The following is a 22,812-nucleotide window of genomic DNA, read 5'->3' as shown; positions in this document are numbered from 1 at the left end:
TTGGTATATATAACCCTATATCTGACTCTTTTAGTTTTAGGACTTAGAAACAACCGTTATGTGAACAAAACTATAATACTCTCCTTAGCAACTTTGTTGCGAGAGTATAAAAATTGCAACTCTGAATGGTAGTATGCAGATCCAGTAAGTACATCCATTTTTCACTAATATGTCAAATATCAATAGCGAGATGAGTTATACAAATTGTGTTTCTACTAAATACGAAAACTTAGTAAACAATAAATTAACGGATAAAACTTAAACCGATTATGACAAGGGACATACATTTGCTAAATTAACCTTGGCATTGTGTTAGTGTTAAGGCTTTCCCACATTCGTTTACATTAAAATGTTAGTAAATTCTCATTTTATGTGACAGCTTTATTTTTTGTGGGTGAGTTAATTTTTATCTCTACTATATTGTATTATCTCTTTAACTTTTCTAAACATTCAAGCATCAATATGGTCACAGTTCTCTCTAGATTATGTTCATGCTTGCTCAGTCGTGAATTGGTTTTTATGTCAAATAGTTCGTGCAAAAATCGTTTAGTAAAATATTTTAGATAGTGAATTAGTTTTGGTGAACATTTTTTGAATAATTAAATATTGTATTAATATCCTTAAATACAGGTACATAAATTAAGAAGATAATTCTTTAATTATCGTAATAATTACACAAATGCTGAAACTTTTATTTTTATATGATAGTACATTGTGAGTGCATGACACCAAAATATTGTTTATCAAAAATATAGCAATTTCGCTCTAATCAAATTTATGAATGCGAAAATATATAATGATAATATTATACTAAATGCTTTAACTAAAACTAGTAAATACCCCATTACGAAGCGGTATTTCATGTTAGTTGTAGGACACGTTGGTCGCTACTTTGTTGAGATGGATGAGCCAATAAAATTTGAGGAAGTGATGATAAAACTTATAAATTTACACATTAACTTTTAATAAGGTACGATAATATATTTGGAAATTAAAAATGGGGCTTACCACTTTATTTGTGAATCATTTGTACTGTTGTTATTTATAATGAAATCAGGGAGATGCAAAGATGCTTAATCGGTGAAAAAGAATAATACCTGGCGAAGAAACTTAATATACTTCTCTTATCCCGGTTGATTGGAATAACGTTCGTATGAAGTTTGATTTCCATATGTAAATTAATGAATGTTTGATACCTATTTGTTTACAAAGAGTAAGGTTTGTCTGGCGACTTTTGATATGAACTGAAGAACTATTTGAGTGGCACCAAACATAAAACCATAACGTAAAGTAATAGCAAAGCTATTTCCTGTGAGTCGTAACATCCACTACTATTAATGACGACAACATCGAAAAAATAAAGAAACAGTGCTTGAAAATCACTATATCAACATCTTTTATAATGGTGTACGTATGAAGCACTTCAATGCCACACTCACAAAAAAATAATTTAATCTTTTGCTAAAACGACATCGAGAGAAGGTAGCAAAAGAGATACTGGTAGCTCTCGTAGTGTGTTTATTAACAGGAGTTGTACATGCCCAACAATCTAGCGATCAGGGCTCCAAAAAAGAGACAAAATCGAAATAATTAAGTTCGATGAAGTCAATAAAGGATTAAGCATTATCAGGCTTGTAGTGACTCATGAGATTTTTTTACGGGGATAATAAAGATTTCTATTAAAGTTTTTTTTGGCAGATAGTACACTTCGTCGTTGTGTTATAATATTTTCCAATATTCATATTTCTTTTGATAAGTTAACGAAAAATAAAAATAAATAGTAACAAATGAACGCAATTATTATCTGCCAATTTTCTGTGGAGCCGACCTATAAGAGATGTTTTTATGCTTTATTTTTGATCCCAGCACGTCGAGGGCTGAAGCCGCTCGACCTTCCCAAGCGACATCGCTTTACTTTATGGGCTCTTGAAAAGTTCAAAAAAGTTCCGTCGTTCTCCAGCCAAATTTTGGTCAGCGATAAGACTTATTTCATCTAGAAAACACGGTCTGATGTGGTTTGTGGGCCAGAGAAATCATTCGTTCACATTTCTTCAAAAATGATCCGGCTACAAACGTAATCACYAATGGCGACCATTATCGGGCTATGGTATGCGACTATTTTATGACCGAATTGATGCTCGTGATCTCGGCGACATTTCTTTCAACGAATGAATATATTGACAGAACACTTTGGAATATGTAAAGTCTAAGGTCTATGCGAACAATCCCCCAAACCAATCATCGAAAGTTGGACTCAACGGATGTACCATCTAAGACGTAACCATGGCCAACATTTGAAAGAGATAATCTTCAAAAAATAAATGCCAAAGAATGTTCTTTCATATGATAATAAACACTTCCCCATTAAATTTTAAGTTTCTAAGTCTAATCATTAAACATTTTAGGAAACTCGAAATGGATCAGCCTTAAATTTCAAAACTCCTAATATAAGACTAACATGATTACAACTTAACTATACGTAGTGCCGTAGTTAAGTATTAGAAAACTACTCAATATATTACCATTGAAATCGATATACAATCAATCCGCGTTAACTACCACTACCGTCACCGACTATCACTCATATCGAGCGGAAGTTTGATTTTTCGCGGTCCTTTTTGCACTTGATTCTTTAAGTCAATACTCAGTGCTTTGTTCTTTTAGTTGATCTAATTGATCTAATGAGTACTTTCTAGAGTACGGTAAAATATAGTGAATACAAGTTTATAAATTGAAACATAATAACAATGGCTTCTGATCCCCAACCAAAACGGAAAAAATTTAAAAATACAATTTGAACCTTTTCCCAGTCTACCAGAAATACAAGTTAGAAATCCTAAATATCATATCGTCCGTTGACATAAATAAACCATTCAATAGATATAACTGTTTTGCAATTCATTCTGCATTTAAAATAGTAAGCAAAGAAATTATGAAAGTCATAGAATTACGTGAGAGAAGTCTATGCCTATTATCAAAAGACAAATCAACCGCCGAAAAGTTCATTCGTACTAAATTTTTATACGGTGTCTGTGAAGTTAATACAAAATACCATGAAAAACTCAATAACTCAAGGAACAATATATGCCCCATACTTAATGGATTTAAGTGACGAAGAAATCGTTAGTAATTTATCTGTCCAAGGAGTTGTAGGAGTATACAAATTCTCCAAAAACATAGTTGGGAAACCTAAACATATCGGAGTCTGTCTCCTTACTTTTGACAGCTACCAACTTCCTAACCGCATCGATGTCACATGGCTTTCAGTCAAGGTTAGACCTTATTTCCCTAACCCCATGCAATGCAAAAAATGCGGTAAATTAAATCACAGTGCGAAACGCTGCAAGAACCCAAAAATGTGCGAACACTGCAATCTACCCCCCACAACCCCGACGTATACACTCGTACAATGTGTACAAAATGCTCAGGAAACCATCCACCTTTTGACAGATAATGTAAAATGAAAGAAGCGATTAACATATATAAAAATCAAACTCCATCAATTGTTGGTTGCTCTTCTTTCGCATCTATTATCAATACCCCAATTACTAATAACAACCTGAAACACACATTAAAAGAAACAACAGAAAGCGTAAGCCAAAAAACCCAATTTAAAGCTTTCTATTGATCAACAACAAAATCCAACATCAAATATCATCTGTTTTCTTCGAATTTCAAATAATGATAACGGACTATACGAATTCTTATCACAACGTATAACCAAATACCAAAAACTTCTACCTGGTCAAAAAAACAACGAAAAAACAACAATCCAACAGAAACCAATAATACCACAAATAGCTTTACCTACAACAACAACGACCAACAACATATTAGCATCGAAAAAACACTAAATCCGAACCCAATTCCTTCACTCAATTCTCCTTTCCTCCTCCTCTTTCCCATGCAAACAATAATTTATTATTATACAAGTAACCATTACCAACAAATAAGCAAGACCCACAATATATTTACACACATAAGTATAACAACATAATACTCCTATAATTTCCTATGTTATTTTTTCAATGGTCTCAATTTTGCAGTGGAACATCCATGGCTATTTCAATAATTATCACGAATTGCAGCTAATTATTATATTTAAGACTTGAAACCTTCAGTCCTATGTTTACAACAAACACATGTACGTCATTATATCTATCCTAAACCTCCATGTGGCTACAATGGATATTTTTTTAATAATCGTCAGTGCAACACAGAAGACAAGGTGTGGAAATTTTGGTAAAAATGAACATACCACATAAAATGGCTTCCACGGATAATACCTTACACACTATCGCGATTGAGATACTAATCAACCCGAAACTAACAACAATTAATACCTGCATTCCACCTAAACAAAATTTCTCCTCCTCAGACATCTTACACATTTTGAAGACACCTCATGGAGCCCGATTTGGCGTTCTCCTTTATCAGACGATAGAGATACAAAAATTGAAGATGCCTTATTATGCAGCAATCTCATAGTTTTAAACGATGGCAACCTTCCACATTTCTCCACCCATCTATCTTTCACTCATGTATACGTTACTGCATGTTAGTCCAATATTTTTCCTTTATCAATCCGCGTCCTTAGTGACCCTCATGGCAGTGATCATTTTTCATTGACGACAGAAATCGGGTTTCACGCAGAAACGTCAACAAAAGAGTTTAAATCAATTTTTCTAACCAAATAAATCCAAAAGCCAATTGGATTAGTTACAAAGATCTTTGTTCATCTATATCTAAAAAATATATTTGTTCTAATAATAGCATATACGGAAAATAATATGTTCGTCAGCACATCACACCATACCTCAAACCAAAAATACATATCAATACCGATAACCGACCGGTGGAATAGTGAACTAGAAAATCTTAGATCACTAAAACTCAAAAGCTGGTATAAGTATAAAGAAATACGTAACCTTCTAAACCTATAGACGCGACAATGCTATTTTAAAACGACAAACCAAATAGGCAAAGAATGAATCCGAAAACCTCGCCTCGACAGGTTTGGCGAGATAAGATGCTTGTCTGGCGGGAAAAAACCTAATAAAATTAATTATTTCAACACCCAGTTTGGATTAACAAACGACCGAAATTTCATAACGAACGCGTTCGCCTCTTAGTGGAGCTCTTATTCTGTATACTCCCACCTAACGACAACCTTAGCAATTAAGCGCTAAATTTAAACTTAAATATTTCCACTGCCGAATTTGATGACGCAATTTCCACCTCCAAGGGTAAAACTCCTGGTTTAGACAGGATATCCTATGACATGCTAAGAAAAATCCCATAAGACGATAACAATAGAATAGTTAATCGTTATAATAAAATACTGTCAGACGGTATATCCTCATAGTTGGAAAATAGCTGAAATTCTTCCAATACCTAAACCTAATAATAATACCCAACGATTACCCTCCTCCGCTAGAAAATGTGGTTCCTCAAAGTTCTCCTTTATCTGTAGTCATATTTATAATTGTATTTAATGATCAAATTACCAAGTCGACCATTGTATGTATGCAGATGATATTCTGATATTTTCAAAACATCTTGATTTGAATAACGTCAAACTAACTTTTATGGAAATACTTAATAATACGAGGTGTGTTCAAAAAGTATCGCGAATTTTGTGTTTTTTCAAAAATTATTTATTTATTCAATTTCATGAATATCTATTTTTTCCCCTTCAAAGTAATCCCCATGACATATTATACACTTGTGCCAACGGTTTTTCCAATCTTCGAAGCACTTCAAAAAATCATTTTTTTTTCTTCTTCAGCTCCTCCTTCGATGCCGTCTTTATCTCGTCTAGAGAAGCGTAACGTCGTCCTTTCATGGGCCTCTTGAGTTTAGGGAACATGAAAAAGTCACAAGGGGCCAGATCTGGGGAATACGGTGGCTGCGGCATCATTAGTGTGTTGTTTTTGGCCAAAAAGTCGCGCACAAGCAACGATGTGTGAGCAAAAGCCAATTTTTATCACATCTTCTCGGCATCCTGAGAACATTTTGTACCACCGATAAACATTGCTTCGGTCCAAGGTAGCTTCTCCGTATGCCACAGTCAATATTCGAAATGCATCCGCGCACTTAATTTCGTTCTTCACACAAAATTTGATACAGGTTCTTTGATCCATTTTTTTGAATAGGTAAAAATCGAAGACGATCCAAAACACGTGCAAGCAAAGCAGCTGTCAACAATTAAATGAACATTCAAAATGGCCGAGCTTGTCGGCATAAGTGAGAGACATGAGTACCAACATAACGCCACAAAAAATGCGGAATTCGAATATACGTAACCCGCGAAAATTCAAAATTCATGATACTTTTTGAACACACCTCGTATATATAATTCACATCTTACGCTAAGTTATCATTAGATAAATGTAACATCTTACACATCTGCCGCAAAAGAAACTGTAATAATATTAATATCACTTTTAGGAACATAAGTGTACCTACTGTAAATGATATTATAACTTTATGACTTATTTTCGATTCTGTTCTAAAACATTGTTTATATAATAAAAATTTTTTGAAAGGTTAATTATAATTAAGTTCTTATCCTCACGACATTCATTCATTCATCCTACAATATAATCAACGTCGTGAGATCTCTAATTTTATCAATTACTATTTATTAAAAAAAAAACTCTGTGTACCTTATCACATGGCCGTAAGCCGAAGTAAATGAAATACTGAAGTTTAACACATTGTAGCTTATACCAAAGGTATAGCGCTAACGCTAATTTGCTCAACGACGTACGCTGGGCCATACGACGCAACCGAACACTCAAGTTCCCTTCAAATATACACCTTGTCCTAAAGTATAATACGTCCATGAAATTGATATACCCCTTACACCTAAGCCTTCGAAGAATAGCAAACACCCACAATGGACTCTTCCCTCTTCTATTATAGAAGATAAATTAATGACATGGAACAAAGCTTCCACGAATGTTGAGGTATATAAACTGCTCTTTATGCATCGCGAAAGATTGCTCATTTCAAAATGATGGAAATTCATTTACACAGATGGCTCCAAAAACTGCCACAACACCGTTTATGTAGTGGTTTCAGAAAACTCGAAAGTTATTAGAAAGGGGATACTTTTACCGCCATGTTGGGTCTTCACCGCTGAAGCATACGCCATAAAAGAAGCTATCCAATGGACATCGATTGTCAAAGGCAAATTTGTAATATGTACCGACAGTCTTGCAACAATCGCAGCCGTTCAAAATACATCCAACAGTAGCCCTCTAATCGGAGAAATTCGTCAAAAATTAATTGATGGCTAAAGAAATGTTAAACTAATTGTGGATTCCAGGCCACTATGGCATTCCAGGTAATGAACTCGCTGAAAAAGAAGCAAAAAAACGTCACCTGTAGTCCATGCATTTATGTGAAAACTTATGAAAGCAACGACACTTTGCAATTTGTAAGAAACTACTTAAAGCTTAAAGCGAGAGCGGCATGGGATTCTTTTGACAACCGCTATCGACTCATAAACCCTGATCATAGAAAAGCAGAATACCCTTCCGCATGCAGCATCCCGGGGATCAAAGTTTACACACGACTTCGTTTAGGACACTGTATCTTAACTCACCAAGATATTCTGGATCGGAACATAACGCCTGGCTGCCGGCTAAGCAACAGTTCAGTAAACTCCATAGAATACATATTAAACTACTGCCCTACGCTTTGTAACATACGACGAGATTTCATCGACACTTCTCTTTCGGGACTTGTCCAAGAACCAACAACTGCCAACATAAAAAATATCTACAACTTCATCTCCAGAGCCCAATTAAAATCAACCTAATATCACAGCATTGTATAGATTTCATACACTACAACTTAAAATCAAGTAAATTTCTGCATATAACTACTTCTAATCTTAAGCATTCACATTGTAAATATTACCATAAGGATTTGTATATATATTATACATATATGTACTAGCTGACCCGCTGCCGTTGTCCTGCGTGAARTTATGTGTTTTGAAATGAAAAGAAAGTAGAAGTTACCATTTCTGTTTTTTTCATTGTAACGTTTGATAAACCACATTTTTTGATTTCTGTTCCGGTATACAGAAAAGACGGTTTTCAAACTCGTGAGCACGCCACAATAAAAACATAGCACTCCTAAATTTGAGAAAATAAGGTGTGTCACAATTTCCACTGGAAGCGAAATACGTTTGAATTGAAATGGTAAATCATTGAAACTCAAAGGAATTCGTAGAATCAAGCATTCTGAGTCCTTGTATTCGATAGGTGCGTCGCAATCAGTCGGATTCCATTAGACGGGTTCGGCGCATGCAGATTGCGAAACATAATGACGACAGATTCAACTTTTAGACGCAAATGATGCGGTGGCTTACCAAGCCTCTACAAAGAATTTAGAAATTCCACTGGATAATTATCGGCGTCGTCTTTATTGTCAAGACGATCGATCGATTTGTATGAGCGCAAGTCTCCCGGAATTTGACTTTGAATCTTCCAGTTTAAGTCAACAACATCGGTATTTTTCGCAGCTAACATTGTGCATACACTTAAGGAATCGTAGTTACGATAATTTAGCCAATGTTCGGATAAACATGTCGATGAGTTCATTTTTCGTGAATGAATAAACGGCGAATGGAATTGATATCAAACCACCGGAAGTATCAACCGGAATTTCCAGTTTTTAGCGAAGAGGACTAAATTGAATGCTAAATGTTCTGATATTGTCGTCTGGTGAGCGACGCCGATAGAGTGGATATCCATCATTTCTAGTTTGTGTTTCCGAAAGAAAAGCGCGTGGATAGTGTTTCGTGCATTTATTTTCCGCAAGGTCCATGAACCATATTGGTTTTCATCACTTCGTGTAATACTGGACCTTTCTCTGCAACATTAATTTCTGCAGAAATGATTTCATCAATTTGATCTGTTGTAACCACCTCCCAAAGAAGAATGTGTAAGTGCGGCAAACCTCTCTTTTGCCACTCAACAGAGTACATCTAGCATACAACAGCACCATCAAACATCCTAACTGTTATTTGAAAAGCCATGCTATTACGATCGATTGCTGATTGAATTCTGGCCTTGCCTTGCCTTGGGCTGCCATACGTTGCTCGCAATAAAAACTCTGACCGATATTGGGGCGACCTCTTCGTGGCAAATTTGTATCTGCAATTGATCACAATTTTCCGACTTTTCCTCATGAAAAATTTTTATTTTTAAACCTTCCCCGATCCACAACGAACAACCTCTGAAAACTTCATCAATATTTATAATATTTATAACTCATAACTCATGTATGTCTGTAATACACGTACATTTGAACCAATAATTCTTCAACATTAGTCATAACACTAACTCATAACTAATATTTGATAATTAAATGTACAAATTAATTTAATTCCTCAGCCGAAGGCCATGTCGTTAGTGCTGTTATATTTTATAAGTAGTATAATTATTCATAATTGTATTCCTTTAATAAATAACTAAAACTACGCTTGAGCAGAGAATGTATAAACATAGAGAAGGTGCAAATTGAATTCTGTATGATGTTCGATTGGACGACTAACAGAACTTATAATGATAGGGAAGTCACCATTCTCGCTGCTATTTAGTAGAATTGAGCACGTCCTCTTGCAGAAATATATGTAAAGCGACTGAATTCATGCGAGAATGAATAAAGAGAAGAAAAATATACAAAGTAAAGAAGCATTCTATGCTTCACATATGCGTGATTATCTTGTATCATATGAACCATTTTTTTCAGAAAAATGGTAAAAATTTTAATTTTTTTTAGAAATTCTGGAATAATTAGATAAAATATAATTTTAATTTTATTTTTTAATTTTTAAATTAATTAATATTTCAAATAMATTATATTTATTTCGACTATTACAAAGTGAAGATGTGCCAAATGAACTTCATTTCTTCAAGGATAGATGACCTTCATGAAATTTGCATATTCGCATTATTTCGTTATCATTTCCATATTTGTAGCAATAGAATTTCTATGGCATACATACATGTATACATACATATATTACTTCTTTGGCACATTTGTCTGTATGTTTACGAAAGCAAATGCGAGCCACATACATATGTATGTACATACATTCATAATAACAAGTGCCGCACGCATCTTTCGCATCTCCGTTGTCACCATCAACTAATGGCCGAAGCTCTCGTATTGTCAAAGAGTCATCACAACGTTGTGTTGTTGGTAGAAATTCCGAGCTGTGCCGAAAGAAACTAACAAACGATCGCCGATTGTTACCGCTTTCCTTGCTGCTCGAACAGCTTCGCCAACAAGCTAGCGTATATATATACGTTTATGTATGAGCTTGCATACATACCGACGCTGATTTTTGCGAGCTACGGAAAAACATTTTTGAACTGACAAATGCTGTAAATCGACAACAGTTATGTTGCCACTTTTCTCACTTAATGCTCGGGGAGATGTTACGGCGTTTGTTTTTATGAATGAAACGAGGTCGCTTGTGGAATTTGCGCCTGCGTTTATGAATGAAATCGTTTTTGTTGTAAAATTTACTATATTTGGACTTCGCCAATTCGGATGCCATATTGACTTGGCATGCTTTTGCTATTTGAGACAGTTGTTGTTTTTGTAGAGCAATGTTTAAATTTTTTTTTGTTACATATTCACATGTGTAGGCATATGTACATATGTTTGTATGCTTGTGCATTATTTTTTCGAAAGTGTATAAAAATATATGTACATAAAAGTATATGTATATGAATTGATGAGCATACAGATCAATGCGTAACAACGTGTAATATATTGATAAGTGATAACATCATTATTTGAATTTTTGAACGCGCACATGCGTATACATGCAATCATATGAGCAGATAATAAGATTAATATGATGGACGATATACATATTTATACTATATTGTTGTGATAAATACAATATCTATTAGTAAGAAACATAATGCAAAAATATTTATTAGTATATTATTATAATGTAAAAATGTAACGTTTACATGTCAATATTGAATTGCCGACGGCAAAACGCAAAAGCATGCATACATATTTGCATACATTGCGATTCCCAAGTCGAAAGAAAAATTGAAGCATGAAAATATCACAATGCAATGCAAAGAACTTGTTTTGTATGTAAATTATTTCTTTTCATATTCTCTATTTGAGTATGTGAGAGAACTGTTAAAAATGTTAACATTTCACATCGTGAATTCTGTGGTTGTGAGGTGAATTCCCTATCACAATCTTATAAAATGTTCGACATCGAACCTGCGCCTTCTCTATGTTTATACATTCTCTGGCTTGAATAGCAATCCCTCTTATACCCTTGCGTTTTACTCCATCTCTGATCCTTTTACAAAGAAAGATTGTTATATAAGTACTGCACGCTTAAGGACCATACAATTTTGTGCTTCATGAAAAATGTACTTACAAACTTCCTCTCTTATGTACCACTTCAAAACCCTTATGTTATTTTTCATCGAAGCACATACAATGTGTCCAAGAGTCAACCAAAATTAAAAAAATAATATTTTTAACAAACAGAACATAAGTACTACAGTACTTATGCGGGTTCTGTTAGGGTAATTCTCTCTTTAAGTACCATCAAGTCAACATCTTTTATTGTGGCACTTAGCCGGGATTGACTGTATATATAATTAAATTATGATATAAATTATTTTTTCTTTTATTGCAGGTTGTGTACATAGTGCGAAAAAGTTATATAAGGACTTGTATTTGATATTGTAGAAGATTATGGCAACTTTTAATTATTCGACAATTATAGCAAGTAAAATAACGCGAAACTTTTTAACGGCTATTTTGATTGTATTATATACACAAAGAAGTAGCGCTAACCAAAGTATGTATAATGTCATATAATTGTTTAACATATTTTGAATAAATTTTAAAAATTTCAGATCCATTTCGTGATCCAAGTATTTGTGGAAAACCACAGTGTGAAACGCCATTCAGAAAATTTAATTTTCATGACAATTTATATAAATACGAATATAACGTAGACTTAAATACAGAATTTTCTGGTACAGGCAATAATGCGTCCAGCCTTTTCCTAAAAGCAACCGTCATCATATATTTTCCAAAGCCTTGTGATGGCTTTTTACAAATCACGGATGTTAAACTTTTTGATCATGAGTGTATATCGAAGGATGACGAATTCAGTAATAATGCAAATAGCAGAAACGAAAACTTCGATGAAGATGATTATTATGGGGAATTCACAGATTCAAGAGGATATACTGAACCCAATGATAATTTTATTAATATGCATCCAAAAAGTATTGAGCTGGCAAAAGATTTAAAACGACATTTGTTACGTTTCTCTTTTAACGATGGGCTTATTTCGGAAATATGCCCAAACTTCCAAGAATCCGTTTGGACTTTAAACTTGAAAAAAGGCATCCTCTCCATTTTTCAAAATACAATGCTGCGCTTTGATGTCGATTTCAATACAACAGAAGTCGATACATCCGGAGAGTGCAATGTGCAGTATACATTAAAAGATGTGAATAATGTTTTTATAAAGATTCGAAAGACAAAAAATATGCAAACATGTCAGAAGCGCTACTCAACTAATTCTATACTGCAGTCTACTCCATACAGCTTTCGTGATGACAAAGCTTTATGGCCAATAATTGACTCTATAAGTTACTGTGATGTAAGTACTTCTTTCTCTAAAATATAATAATAGTTATATATGCAATGATTCCATATACACTCTATATCACGTGAGTAGGATTATAAAAAGTCGGTGAAGATAATGTTATTCTCAGGCTCACCACCTTATACAACTCAAATGCATTACCGAGGCCCAAAATATGTTTGGGCTAACGATTACGATTTTTAAATCACTTTTGTATAGCTATTGCGATCGCCACTTTTCTTAATAACATAGATATGTTAAGTAGTTCTGACGTGCAATAATGCCAAAAAAATATATGTATATAATCTGAAATAAAAGGAATTAATTTTATGGCAATACCTTTAATGTTACATGAAGTGAAATAGAATAATTTGTATAATCAACAAAATTCATTTAGCACGGATTTTTTATACTGATTCGCATTTAAAAAAAACAACATGTGTTTTTCACCATCTAAACGCATTTTCCTTTCATTTTAAATAAGCCTGGTTTGAGAAAAGAGGAGTTCGCAGGGAACCGAAAGCGCTAAACATCCTAATTTTGCCCGAGCTATGGGAGACAGATAACAGATCTCTCGACGAAAGTCGACGAAGTCTATAAGTCACTCATAATTCCCGTCCTGCTATATGGTGCAGAGGCTTGGACGATGTTAGCAACTGATGAGTTGACGTTGCGAGTTTTCGAGAGAAAAGTTCTGCGAAAGATTTATGGTCCTTTGCGCGTAGGCCACGGCAAGTATCGCATTCGATGGAACGATGAGCTGTACGAGATATATGACGACGTTGACGTAGTTCATCGAATTAAAAGACAGCGGTCACGCTGGATAAGTCATGTTGTCCGAATGGACGAAAACACTCCAGCTCTGAATATATTCGACGCTGTACCCGACGGGGGACGCTGAACATCGAAAATGGCCCTCGAATTACAAGTACCTCCCGGCTTGGTTGACGCAATGTTGGAGTATATACATAGATGTAGCTCCGTTTTGAAAACTGAGGTTTCTACTTGTGGTTCTTGGGGTTAATTTGCTCGGGCTTCTTGAATTACTCTACGATTTGTAAATAAGTCGGCTATTCGAAATTATTGAAACGTGGATCCAAGAATGATAACATACCTAGAGCGTTGCTCTTTTCGGTATTTCCTAATCTTTCATTTATACCATTTAATAACTCAAAAACCACTGCTTTTACTGGATCTAAATAAGTATTGTCTTGAGGCCATTTACAATATAAATAACCATTGATTCAATGCAATATTTTTGGTCGCTTATTTTTTGTGGTGTATTCAAAAGGTTTTAACACAGTAAGCAAACAACCGTTTGTCAGCATTAATTGGGGATAATTCCTTACTTATGAGCACGACAGTAGTTTTAACGGCATCTTCCACTTTAATAAAACATTTAACCTATAAAATGTAGAATTCCAGCGATTATCAACACTCTGAATTAGTTTTAGAGGTTCGGTACCAGCATTGCGTTGAAAACTCCTAAATTTTTCATTTGTAGAAGTGCCTTTTCCGAAATGTGCGACAATTTATTTTACTTTTTGTAAAACAGCATTRACGTTCTGCAACAATTAAATTTAACGTATGCGCAAAACAGCCGAAATGGCGTAGTTTGAGCACATTTTGCAAGGCACTCATTATATTGTTTGCGTTATGAGACACTGCAAATATTATTTTATTAAATACTCCCAGTTGAGACTTTTTGTATTTGCTCGGCTAAGTTTTTGGCAGTTTGTGCCTTTCTCATTGGTCAGGAATCCAATAATATATTATTAAACTCAAAACTGTCACTTACAAAACGTAGTATAATTACTATGTAACTCACTGTATTGCGTCCAACAATAGGTTGTAATGCAGAATTTAACACCATTAGTCACTTTAAGCTTCTTTTTTCGAGGCATGCTTCATATAATGCCGGAATCATAGTTCTTGACACTATATGCCAGATTTAGCGCTTTAACGAATTGGACAAATTCACTGTCCTCGACAATGCTGAAAGGTTGTAAGTTCTTGATGAAGAGCATTGGCAACACATCATCAATTTCCGTTTTTGCCTTTGCAAGAATCTTCTTATTACATATCCCGGCAGTTATTTTGGATTGGCGCAGAAGGTTCTGAAGTCATATTAAAATCTCTTAACTGAAATGTAAAGTAAAAATGTTATGTTTTACCGAATTGTAAATTTCTTTCCATAACTTCATGCTGCGTATTTATATCGGCTTAATTGCTACGTTTCATATGATATATCTTTTTTGCAAATTTTGCGTTTCACTTATTGTTTCGAAAAGTTGCCACATTTCATTTCGTTTTTTATTTTTTTTTAAATCCATTTTTACTTTTAATAAATTTCAAAAAAACTTTACCTCCAATCCCACAAAAACACCACATATAGTGAATAAAAATGTATTCAAAATTAAAATTTTTACCCCCAACACCAAAAAAACACTACACGCATTTTTTTTCACCAGCTAGTGCCAACTGTAAATTTCATTCACAGTGAAATAGTGATATGTAGAAAAATCACCAACCACTGATATTGTGGGCTGGCAATAGCAGTGACTATAAGAAGTTTTTCAATCACAGTGATAAAATCACCGGTGATGAAATATCGTTTATCCTTATAGCACTGCCTTTTACAGTGACAAAATGGGTGATAACGGATTACAACCACAACCACTCCCTTTATAGGGGTTTCATTTGTTGAAAACTACTAAAAGTGAAATGAAGGAATAAATTTTATTGCAACAAGTATGGAAGGGCTAAATAGGCTATATCTGATCATTTTAAATTAAGTTATTGTTAATATCATGTTTTATTTGCGTTAGCTGTGTTTATATGAAAATCAACCTAATCAAGCAGATAAGCAYTAAATTTGAGAGTAACCGAACATTTTATACTCTCGCAGAGGATTGGAACCCTTCTCTAACTCAAATCACCTAAATCCATAAAAAAGCTTCGAGTTATGGAACGAAATTTGCATGAAGTTTCACTTATATTGCCAATTCAAGTCTTTAAGTTATGGAACTTCAACTGTATATATGAAAGTATATATAATTTGTAGTGTATGTATATATATATATACAAGTATATAACACATACACTGACCGACATATCCGACAAAAGATTTGTTAGAAACACAAAAATCATTATAATATTTAGTATACTACTTTGATCGAATTGAAATGTGAATTTTGTCCATTTCATCCCCTTCCGCAGAAATACACTTAAGCCAACGAATTTTCCAGTCATCAAAGCTCTTGGAAAAATCCTCCGTCGTGATAGTCATCAGAGCTTTCTTCGATTGAGTTGTTACAAGTATATCCTCAATTGATTCAAAACGGTGTTCTCACGTGAATTTGCTGAATGGCCAGAAGTTACACGAGGTAAATCAGACGAATGCGGCACGATATTAGTTGAAAATGTGGTGAAATGATCACGAATAGCCAATGCAGTATGAGATGGTGAATTATCGCACTTCATTGTTCAATACATTCAAACATAATAAAACTTTAAGAGTTCACTTTTTGAGCATCACAAAATGACGCGTGAAATTTAGCATAGATGTCACCAACAGTACTACCAACTTACAGAAAGAAAATTTACCGATTCGAAAAACATGCGACGTATTAATAAAAAATTGCAATTTCATCACAGTAATATGGTAATTAGGTGCAGGATCGAACTGACTTTACCCATTTTTGTCTATACTACATGTTATTAATATGTCACATAAGTTCATTAAGGTACCATCACCAATCATATGGATTAAAGTCGCCCGTAAATTATGAGTTTCTTATATGGCGGCTAAGTCAATTCACCGCCCAACTTTATCCAGCATCCAGAAAGTTACACTGTTATTAGTAAAACAYGCTCTCTAATTTTTATTGACACAAGTCACATATTGACCGATATATACGGAATAGAGTCAAACGGAATTTCGAAAAATTTCTAATTAGGTATTTGGGGGTTCATTGAAGTATTCACTCGATTAAATCCATTTTTTACAAACACCATTGTCAGAAAATTGTATCCCTGAATTTCAATTATACATCTCGCATATTGACCGATTTTACGGTAAAAAGTCAACTATAGGTACTGGCATAAAGTAGTATAAAATTTTTGAATTTTACGATGTTGGGAGTACGCCAATTATGAACATATATATTTTTAATACTTTGTATATACATATGTTATGTTTATTAGATTTCGACATATAAGTACTTTATAGGGGTAGGTATCAAGATGCCTACGAAAGCAATACAAAAACAATTGTAGGAATTGTAGACAGTCGACCTTTATTTATTTCGATAAAGCTACTAATGTCTAATATGCTTTTTGTAGGTCAAGAATCAAGGTTTGTTTCTTGATGGATTCCAAAGRTTCTGTTTTTAGTGAACTCAATGCAGGACTATGCTGGAATTAGTCATGGGTGACGAAAAGGCCAGGAGAGCCGCCTGGTTATTCGTGTATATTGCTGCTTTATGTATCCTCTCGTTATCCAATAGTGCTTCGCAGGCCTTCCCTATGCCCAGTACTTCCGCTTGTAAGCTGTTAGCTGAGTTCGGTAGCCGGATAGAGAGAGATGTTCAAATCGTCGGAATATACTTCCGTGCCTACCCAGCAGTGCCTTTTGAACCCGTCGATATAGACTGAGATGATATCTTCCTCCCCTACTATGCCCATTCTCAATTCACGTCTCGAGTCTATCTTCACCTGGAAGCGTCTATTGAAATCCAGCATTGGGAGAATGTAGTCTGATTTATTGATTTAGGATATCATTATGTCCATAGTTCTTCTGATTCCAACAGCCAAATTCTTTTATTCTTATTGCAAAACATGTTGTTCTTTCGTGAATATAGATGTCAATGGGTAGCTGGTGCAAGATCRTATTAAGCGCTTCACTCAGACATGACTTGATTGCACCAGTAACACCTGCACATGCTGCTCTTTGTACCCTATTTAATTTCTTATGTTGTATTGTTTCTTTAGCGCTCCATACCAGTGCTCCGTATGTATGCAAGTATAGGTCTTATGACAGCCGTATACATCCACATTATTATACTAGGTTTAAGGCTCAAAATCTTACTGATGATTCTCTTGCAAGTGTAGTAGGTTACATATGATTTATTTGTTCTTTTTACTATATTTATTTTCCAGGACAATTTGGTGTCAATCTCAACCCCTACGTATTTAGATGAGGGGTTCGACAGAGTAAAGTTGAAGGGTTTAGCACGGGAAGTTGAAATTGGGTGATTTTAGTTTTACTTGTGAACAGCATCAGTTCTGTTTATTGGAGTTAACACATAGTCCATTGTTGTTAGCCCATAGGTATAACATGCGTAGTGCTCTTTCCATGTGATTAAAGCTGTATGTTTTATTTTAAAATAAATCATCGAGTATCTTTGAAAATTCACTAAACTCAAAACCTCGCCAATAACTTAAATGAAATCCGATCAGTTACGTACACGCATATATGCTTGGTTTATAATTTCGTTATTATATTTAATATAAGTAACAATAATAAATAAATTAATATGTAAGTTAACACAGCACTTCAGACAATTCCCACCATCGGTCAGCAACTCAGTACGAAACTCGAAACCCAGCAATAGCTGACGTCGCATCAGCAGTATTAGCGGCTTCACAAGCGCATCCGATTAACTGCTGACTATAGGGAACCTGACCCGGTACAAGCGTAGGTTTAATTTAGACTTAAGGTAAAAATTGTATTCAGTCTTAAGACAGAATTTTTGTAATAAAGACGCGGACGCGGGTCCGCTATCCTTTTTAAAAATCAAAACCAAAAACTAATGGTTTAATTGGCGCCCGAGCAGGGACGTAGGTACCTTAGAGTACCAAATGACGTCATCAATTCAAGGTAACCATACTATTTAGGAATTTTACCAAAGGGTATATTCGCACCTATCTCTCATTCTTAATAAACTTGGTTGCATGGAAATCGGTGCTAAATCCATGCATTTACTCACACGAACTTATCGGGACAAAGCCCTTGACACTTTTATTCGAGGACTGAATGGCGATTTGCCAAGGCTCCTTGGCATGAGAGAGCCCGTAGACCTCCCTGAAGCTCTTCACTTATGTCTTAAGTTAGAAAACCTAAAATTTCGTTCGCATTACGCGATCAATAATAATTCCCACGTTAGAAAAGCTCAGGACTCTTCCGCCTAAAAGGGCACAAACGAATTCTACCCACAATTGGCTTACATTCCTAAGCCATGTTTATCTAAACCGAACTACATGCCTCAGCAACGGCAACAACCAAATTTTCACTATAGTAATTCTCCAAACTTTCGGCCAACATATCAACATCCCGCTAGGCCACAACCCGCACGTCCTTTCAGACTTCCGCGTCCAGAGCCAATGGATGTAGACCATTCCCTACATACAAAAGCGGATAACTACCGACCGTCAAATTGTCCTCCACAAGTGCCTTTCAAACAACAAAGGAACTTCCATATAGAAACCGGTAGAGAAGATCTATATGACCAACAAGCCACATATGACCACCATGACGAACAAATCTTGACATCGACAAAGAAAGAATACGAAGCAATGTTAAACAACGAACAAATCCAACAACTAGTTCAAGAGAATAGCCAACCCGACTACATAGATATTAATTTAGGATGGAAAGTTCTTCGTTGCCTTATATAGAATTTAGAACGAAGATCGGAAAATTTTTAAAAATACTTATAGATACATGATCAAGCAAAAATTAGATACAACCACAACAAAACCAGTTCCTAATGAAGAAGTTTTTTTTGCAAATTCCATAGCAGGAAAGATTCAAATTACTCATCATACAATAATTAATCTAGCTCAAATAGATAACTCGAATTTGAAATTTTTTATCCTACCAGGACTGAAATCTTTTGATGGTATTATCGGAAACGATAGCCTCAAACGCTTCAGTGCAACTATAAACATTCGCGATGACATAATTAAATTCGGTAACGGTAAAGAAATAAGGATAAAACAGAAGCTTTCTCTTACAGTAAACAGTATTGACGTAAGGACAGATCATATGACACCTTCTCAGAAATTCCTCATTTAAAAACTTGCAAACAAATATTCTCAATTATTTTCCGATCCAAATGAAAAACTAACCTACACTACTACCATGGTAGGCGAAATCAGGACTTCTTCAGGTACACCCGTTTACATCAGATATTATCCATACCCTATTGGCATGATCCAAACCTTACTCAAAGATGGCATAATAAGAACATCACGTTCTCCATACAACTCACCAGTTTGGGTTGTTCCAAAAAAATTAGACGCCTCCGGCGAAAAGAAATTTAGACTCGTAATTGATTACAGAAAATTAAATAATGTTACCATTTCCGACAAATACCCCATACCCGAAATAAATGAAATTATTGCGCAATTAGGAAATAATAAATATTTTTCCGTATTGGATTTAAAAAGTGGATTCTACCAAATTCCTTTAAAAGAATCTGACATTGAAAAAACAGATTTTTCTGTCAATAATGGCATATATGAGTTTACACGACTTCCATTCGGGCTGAAAAACGCTCCTTCTATATTTCAAAGAGCCTTAGATGATATTCTAAGAAACTATATAGGTAAAATCTGCTATCTCTACATTGATGACATAATAGTTTTCGGCGAAGATGAAGAAAGCCATCTCCAAAATATTGAAGAAATATTTCGCACTCTCAAAGAAGCAAATATGAAAGTTCAACTGGACAAGTGCGAATTCTTCCGAAATGAAATCGAGTTCCTAAGTTTTATTATTTCACCAAGTGGTGTAAAAACCAATCCTTCAAAAGTTGAAGCTATATAAAATTTCCGAAAACTTTGAAAGACTTAAAATCTTTCCTTGGCCTTTCCGGCTACTACCGCCGCTTCATAAAGGATTATGCTAAATTGGAAAAGCCGCTTACTTCGCTCTTAAGAGGGGAGGATGGACGCATTCCCAAAAATGCATCCTGTAAAAAGCAGATAACTTTCAATGGCGCAGCACTAGAAGCCTTCAATAAAATAAAATCCTCACTCGTTTCAAAAGAAGTAGTTCTAGCATATCCTGACTTTAATAGAGATTTTCACCTCACCACTGATGCATCTAATTATGTTCTCGGAGCAGTCTTAGAACAATCAGGCAAACCCATAGCATTCATATCACGTTCACTAAGTAAAGCCGAAGAAAATTACACCGCAAATGAAAAAGAAATGCTGGCAATAATATGGGCACTTAATAATTTCAGAAGTTATTTGTATGGTTCACCCAAAGTAATCATTTTCACAGACCATCAACCCCTAACCTATGCATTAAGCAATAAAAATTATAACGGAAAAATGAAAAGATGGAAATGTATCCTCGAAGAGTACAATTACGAAATGAAATACAAACCAGGAAAGACAAACGTTGTAGCCGACGCACTATCGAGACCTCCACAGACTGACGTTAACGCTCTAACGACTACTGACCATAGAGACGAACGTTCAGCACTTCAGCTCATCCCAGCTACTGAAGCACCCATAAATGCCTTCAAAAATCAACTATTCATCTTAATCGGTGACATAGAAAACTATACGTTTGAAATACAATTTCCCTGTTACCATAGACATACAATTACAAAACGAGAATATTCGAGCATTACTTAACGGTTTATACACTATAGAAAGCTTAATGGGAAAAATTCAGGAAGTATATCCACTTCACTTTGCAAATATCAAAATTAGATTCACACAAACCCTACTTCAAGACATCGTGTCAGAGACAGAACAGRAAGAAATAATTATTAAAGAACATCAGAGAGCACATAGAAATAGTCGCGAAAACAAAACACAAATATTACAGAAATTTTACTTTCCAAGCATGCATTCTAAAATCGAAAAAATAGTTAAACTATGTTCCATATGTCGCTAGCATAAATATGATAGACATCCTCCAAAACAACGGTTACAAGAAACTCCCATTCCTCAGTTTCCAACAGAAATCGTCCACATTGATATTTACTTGACAGAAAAAAGGCGAATACTCATGTCCATTGATAAATTTTCAAAATACGCACAGGTTAAAATTATACAGTCCAAAGCAATAGAACGTATAAAAAACCCAATAAGAGAATTAATGATCTCATTTGGAATAACAAAAAAAGTAATAGTAGATAACGAAAAATCTCTCAATTCAGCCACAATATTAACTTTAGTAAAGGACCAAATGTCTATTAATGTATATACCACACCACCCTATAGTAGCACCAGTAACGGACAAGTAGAAAGATTCCATAGTACACTTTCTGAAATAAGGAGATGTTTAAAAGCAAACAACATAGGAATAACGTTCGAAGAATTATTATTCAAATCTGTGCAAGAATATAATTCAACGRTACATTCAACAACCAGAAACAAACCCATCGCCACATTCTTTGGGAATAGAGTTTTTAACGACCCGCAGCAGTTAGCGCAGCAGAGAAACGAAAATATTATATTACTCAAGGAAAAACAGGAACAAGATCTTTCTTACCATAACAGCAAAAGATCAGAACCTAAAGAATATTCCCCAGGAGATATAATTTATGCAAAACTAAATAAAATAATTGGTTCAAAACTAACTCCAAAATATAAAAAAGAAAAAAGAAATACTATCTGATAATAATAGAACAATAGTTAAAACGATGTCAGGACGTATAATTCACAAATCTCTAATAAAAACTTAACTATCTATTTTAGGAACAATGGATTTATCCAAATTTATAATTATCTTCACGGTGATTACATCTTCACTAGCAGATGTAAAAATTTTGGACTACAGTAAAGCTCAACTCATTACAATAGACAACGGAAATGCAAAAATACAGGACGGAACACTTAGACTAATACACCTCATTGACATAGACCGTTACGAACATTTCCTGACAGAAACTTATAATGAAATAACCACTCCCCCTAAACTATAACTTCCCTAAAGATAACTTCCTTTATCCTATCCTCAAACATGAAACTACCCAAACTTTTGAAATCCTCAACACCCTTAAACCGGTAGAAAACAAAAAGAAGAGGAGATCAATTGACATAATAGGAACGGCATGGAAATACATCGCCGGATCTGCTGATCATAATGATCTTAATATTATAAATGACAATTTGAA

The 22,812-nt window shown here is 34.6% G+C and overlaps 1 protein-coding gene across 6 annotated transcripts; it reads left to right on the top strand.

Moving 5' to 3' along the window:
* Positions 1 to 187: 187 nt before the first annotated feature.
* LOC108965027 lies at positions 188 to 22,812 on the top strand. 6 transcript variants are annotated; one of them, XR_001993071.1, is made up of 5 exons: positions 478 to 630; positions 11,705 to 11,869; positions 11,928 to 12,685; positions 15,890 to 16,056; positions 17,831 to 17,913. XR_001993071.1 is itself a non-coding variant. In XM_018927184.1 (4 exons), exons 2-4 carry the CDS (start codon positions 11,764 to 11,766, stop codon positions 17,924 to 17,926), a joined length of 960 nt encoding a protein of 319 aa, XP_018782729.1. In that variant the 5' UTR covers positions 188 to 394; positions 11,705 to 11,763; the 3' UTR covers positions 17,927 to 18,500. The 6 variants fall into 6 exon arrangements, 5 of the variants coding, with proteins under 5 accessions (XP_018782729.1, XP_018782731.1, XP_018782728.1 ...); XM_018927184.1 differs by lacking the exons at positions 478 to 630; positions 15,890 to 16,056 and adding an exon at positions 188 to 394 and having other exon boundaries at positions 17,831 to 18,500; XM_018927186.1 differs by lacking the exons at positions 15,890 to 16,056; positions 17,831 to 17,913 and adding an exon at positions 22,394 to 22,812.

This window comes from Bactrocera latifrons, unplaced genomic scaffold, assembly GCF_001853355.1.
Source record: "Bactrocera latifrons isolate USDA-ARS-PBARC rearing strain unplaced genomic scaffold, ASM185335v1 scaffold_1311, whole genome shotgun sequence".
NCBI lineage: Eukaryota > Metazoa > Arthropoda > Insecta > Diptera > Tephritidae > Bactrocera > Bactrocera latifrons.
Note: the sequence above shows the minus strand (reverse complement) of the source record. Positions and strands in the feature narration are given on the sequence as shown.

Coding starts and splice junctions, on each gene's coding strand:
- LOC108965027 (XM_018927184.1), top strand. CDS start 11,764: ATGGCAACTTTTAATTATTCGACAATTATAGCAAGTAAAATAACGCGA. Junction 11,870..11,927: donor AAGAAGTAGCGCTAACCAAA/GTATGTATAATG, acceptor TAAAAATTTCAG/ATCCATTTCGTGATCCAAGT. Junction 12,686..17,830: donor ACTCTATAAGTTACTGTGAT/GTAAGTACTTCT, acceptor TTTATTTTCCAG/GACAATTTGGTGTCAATCTC.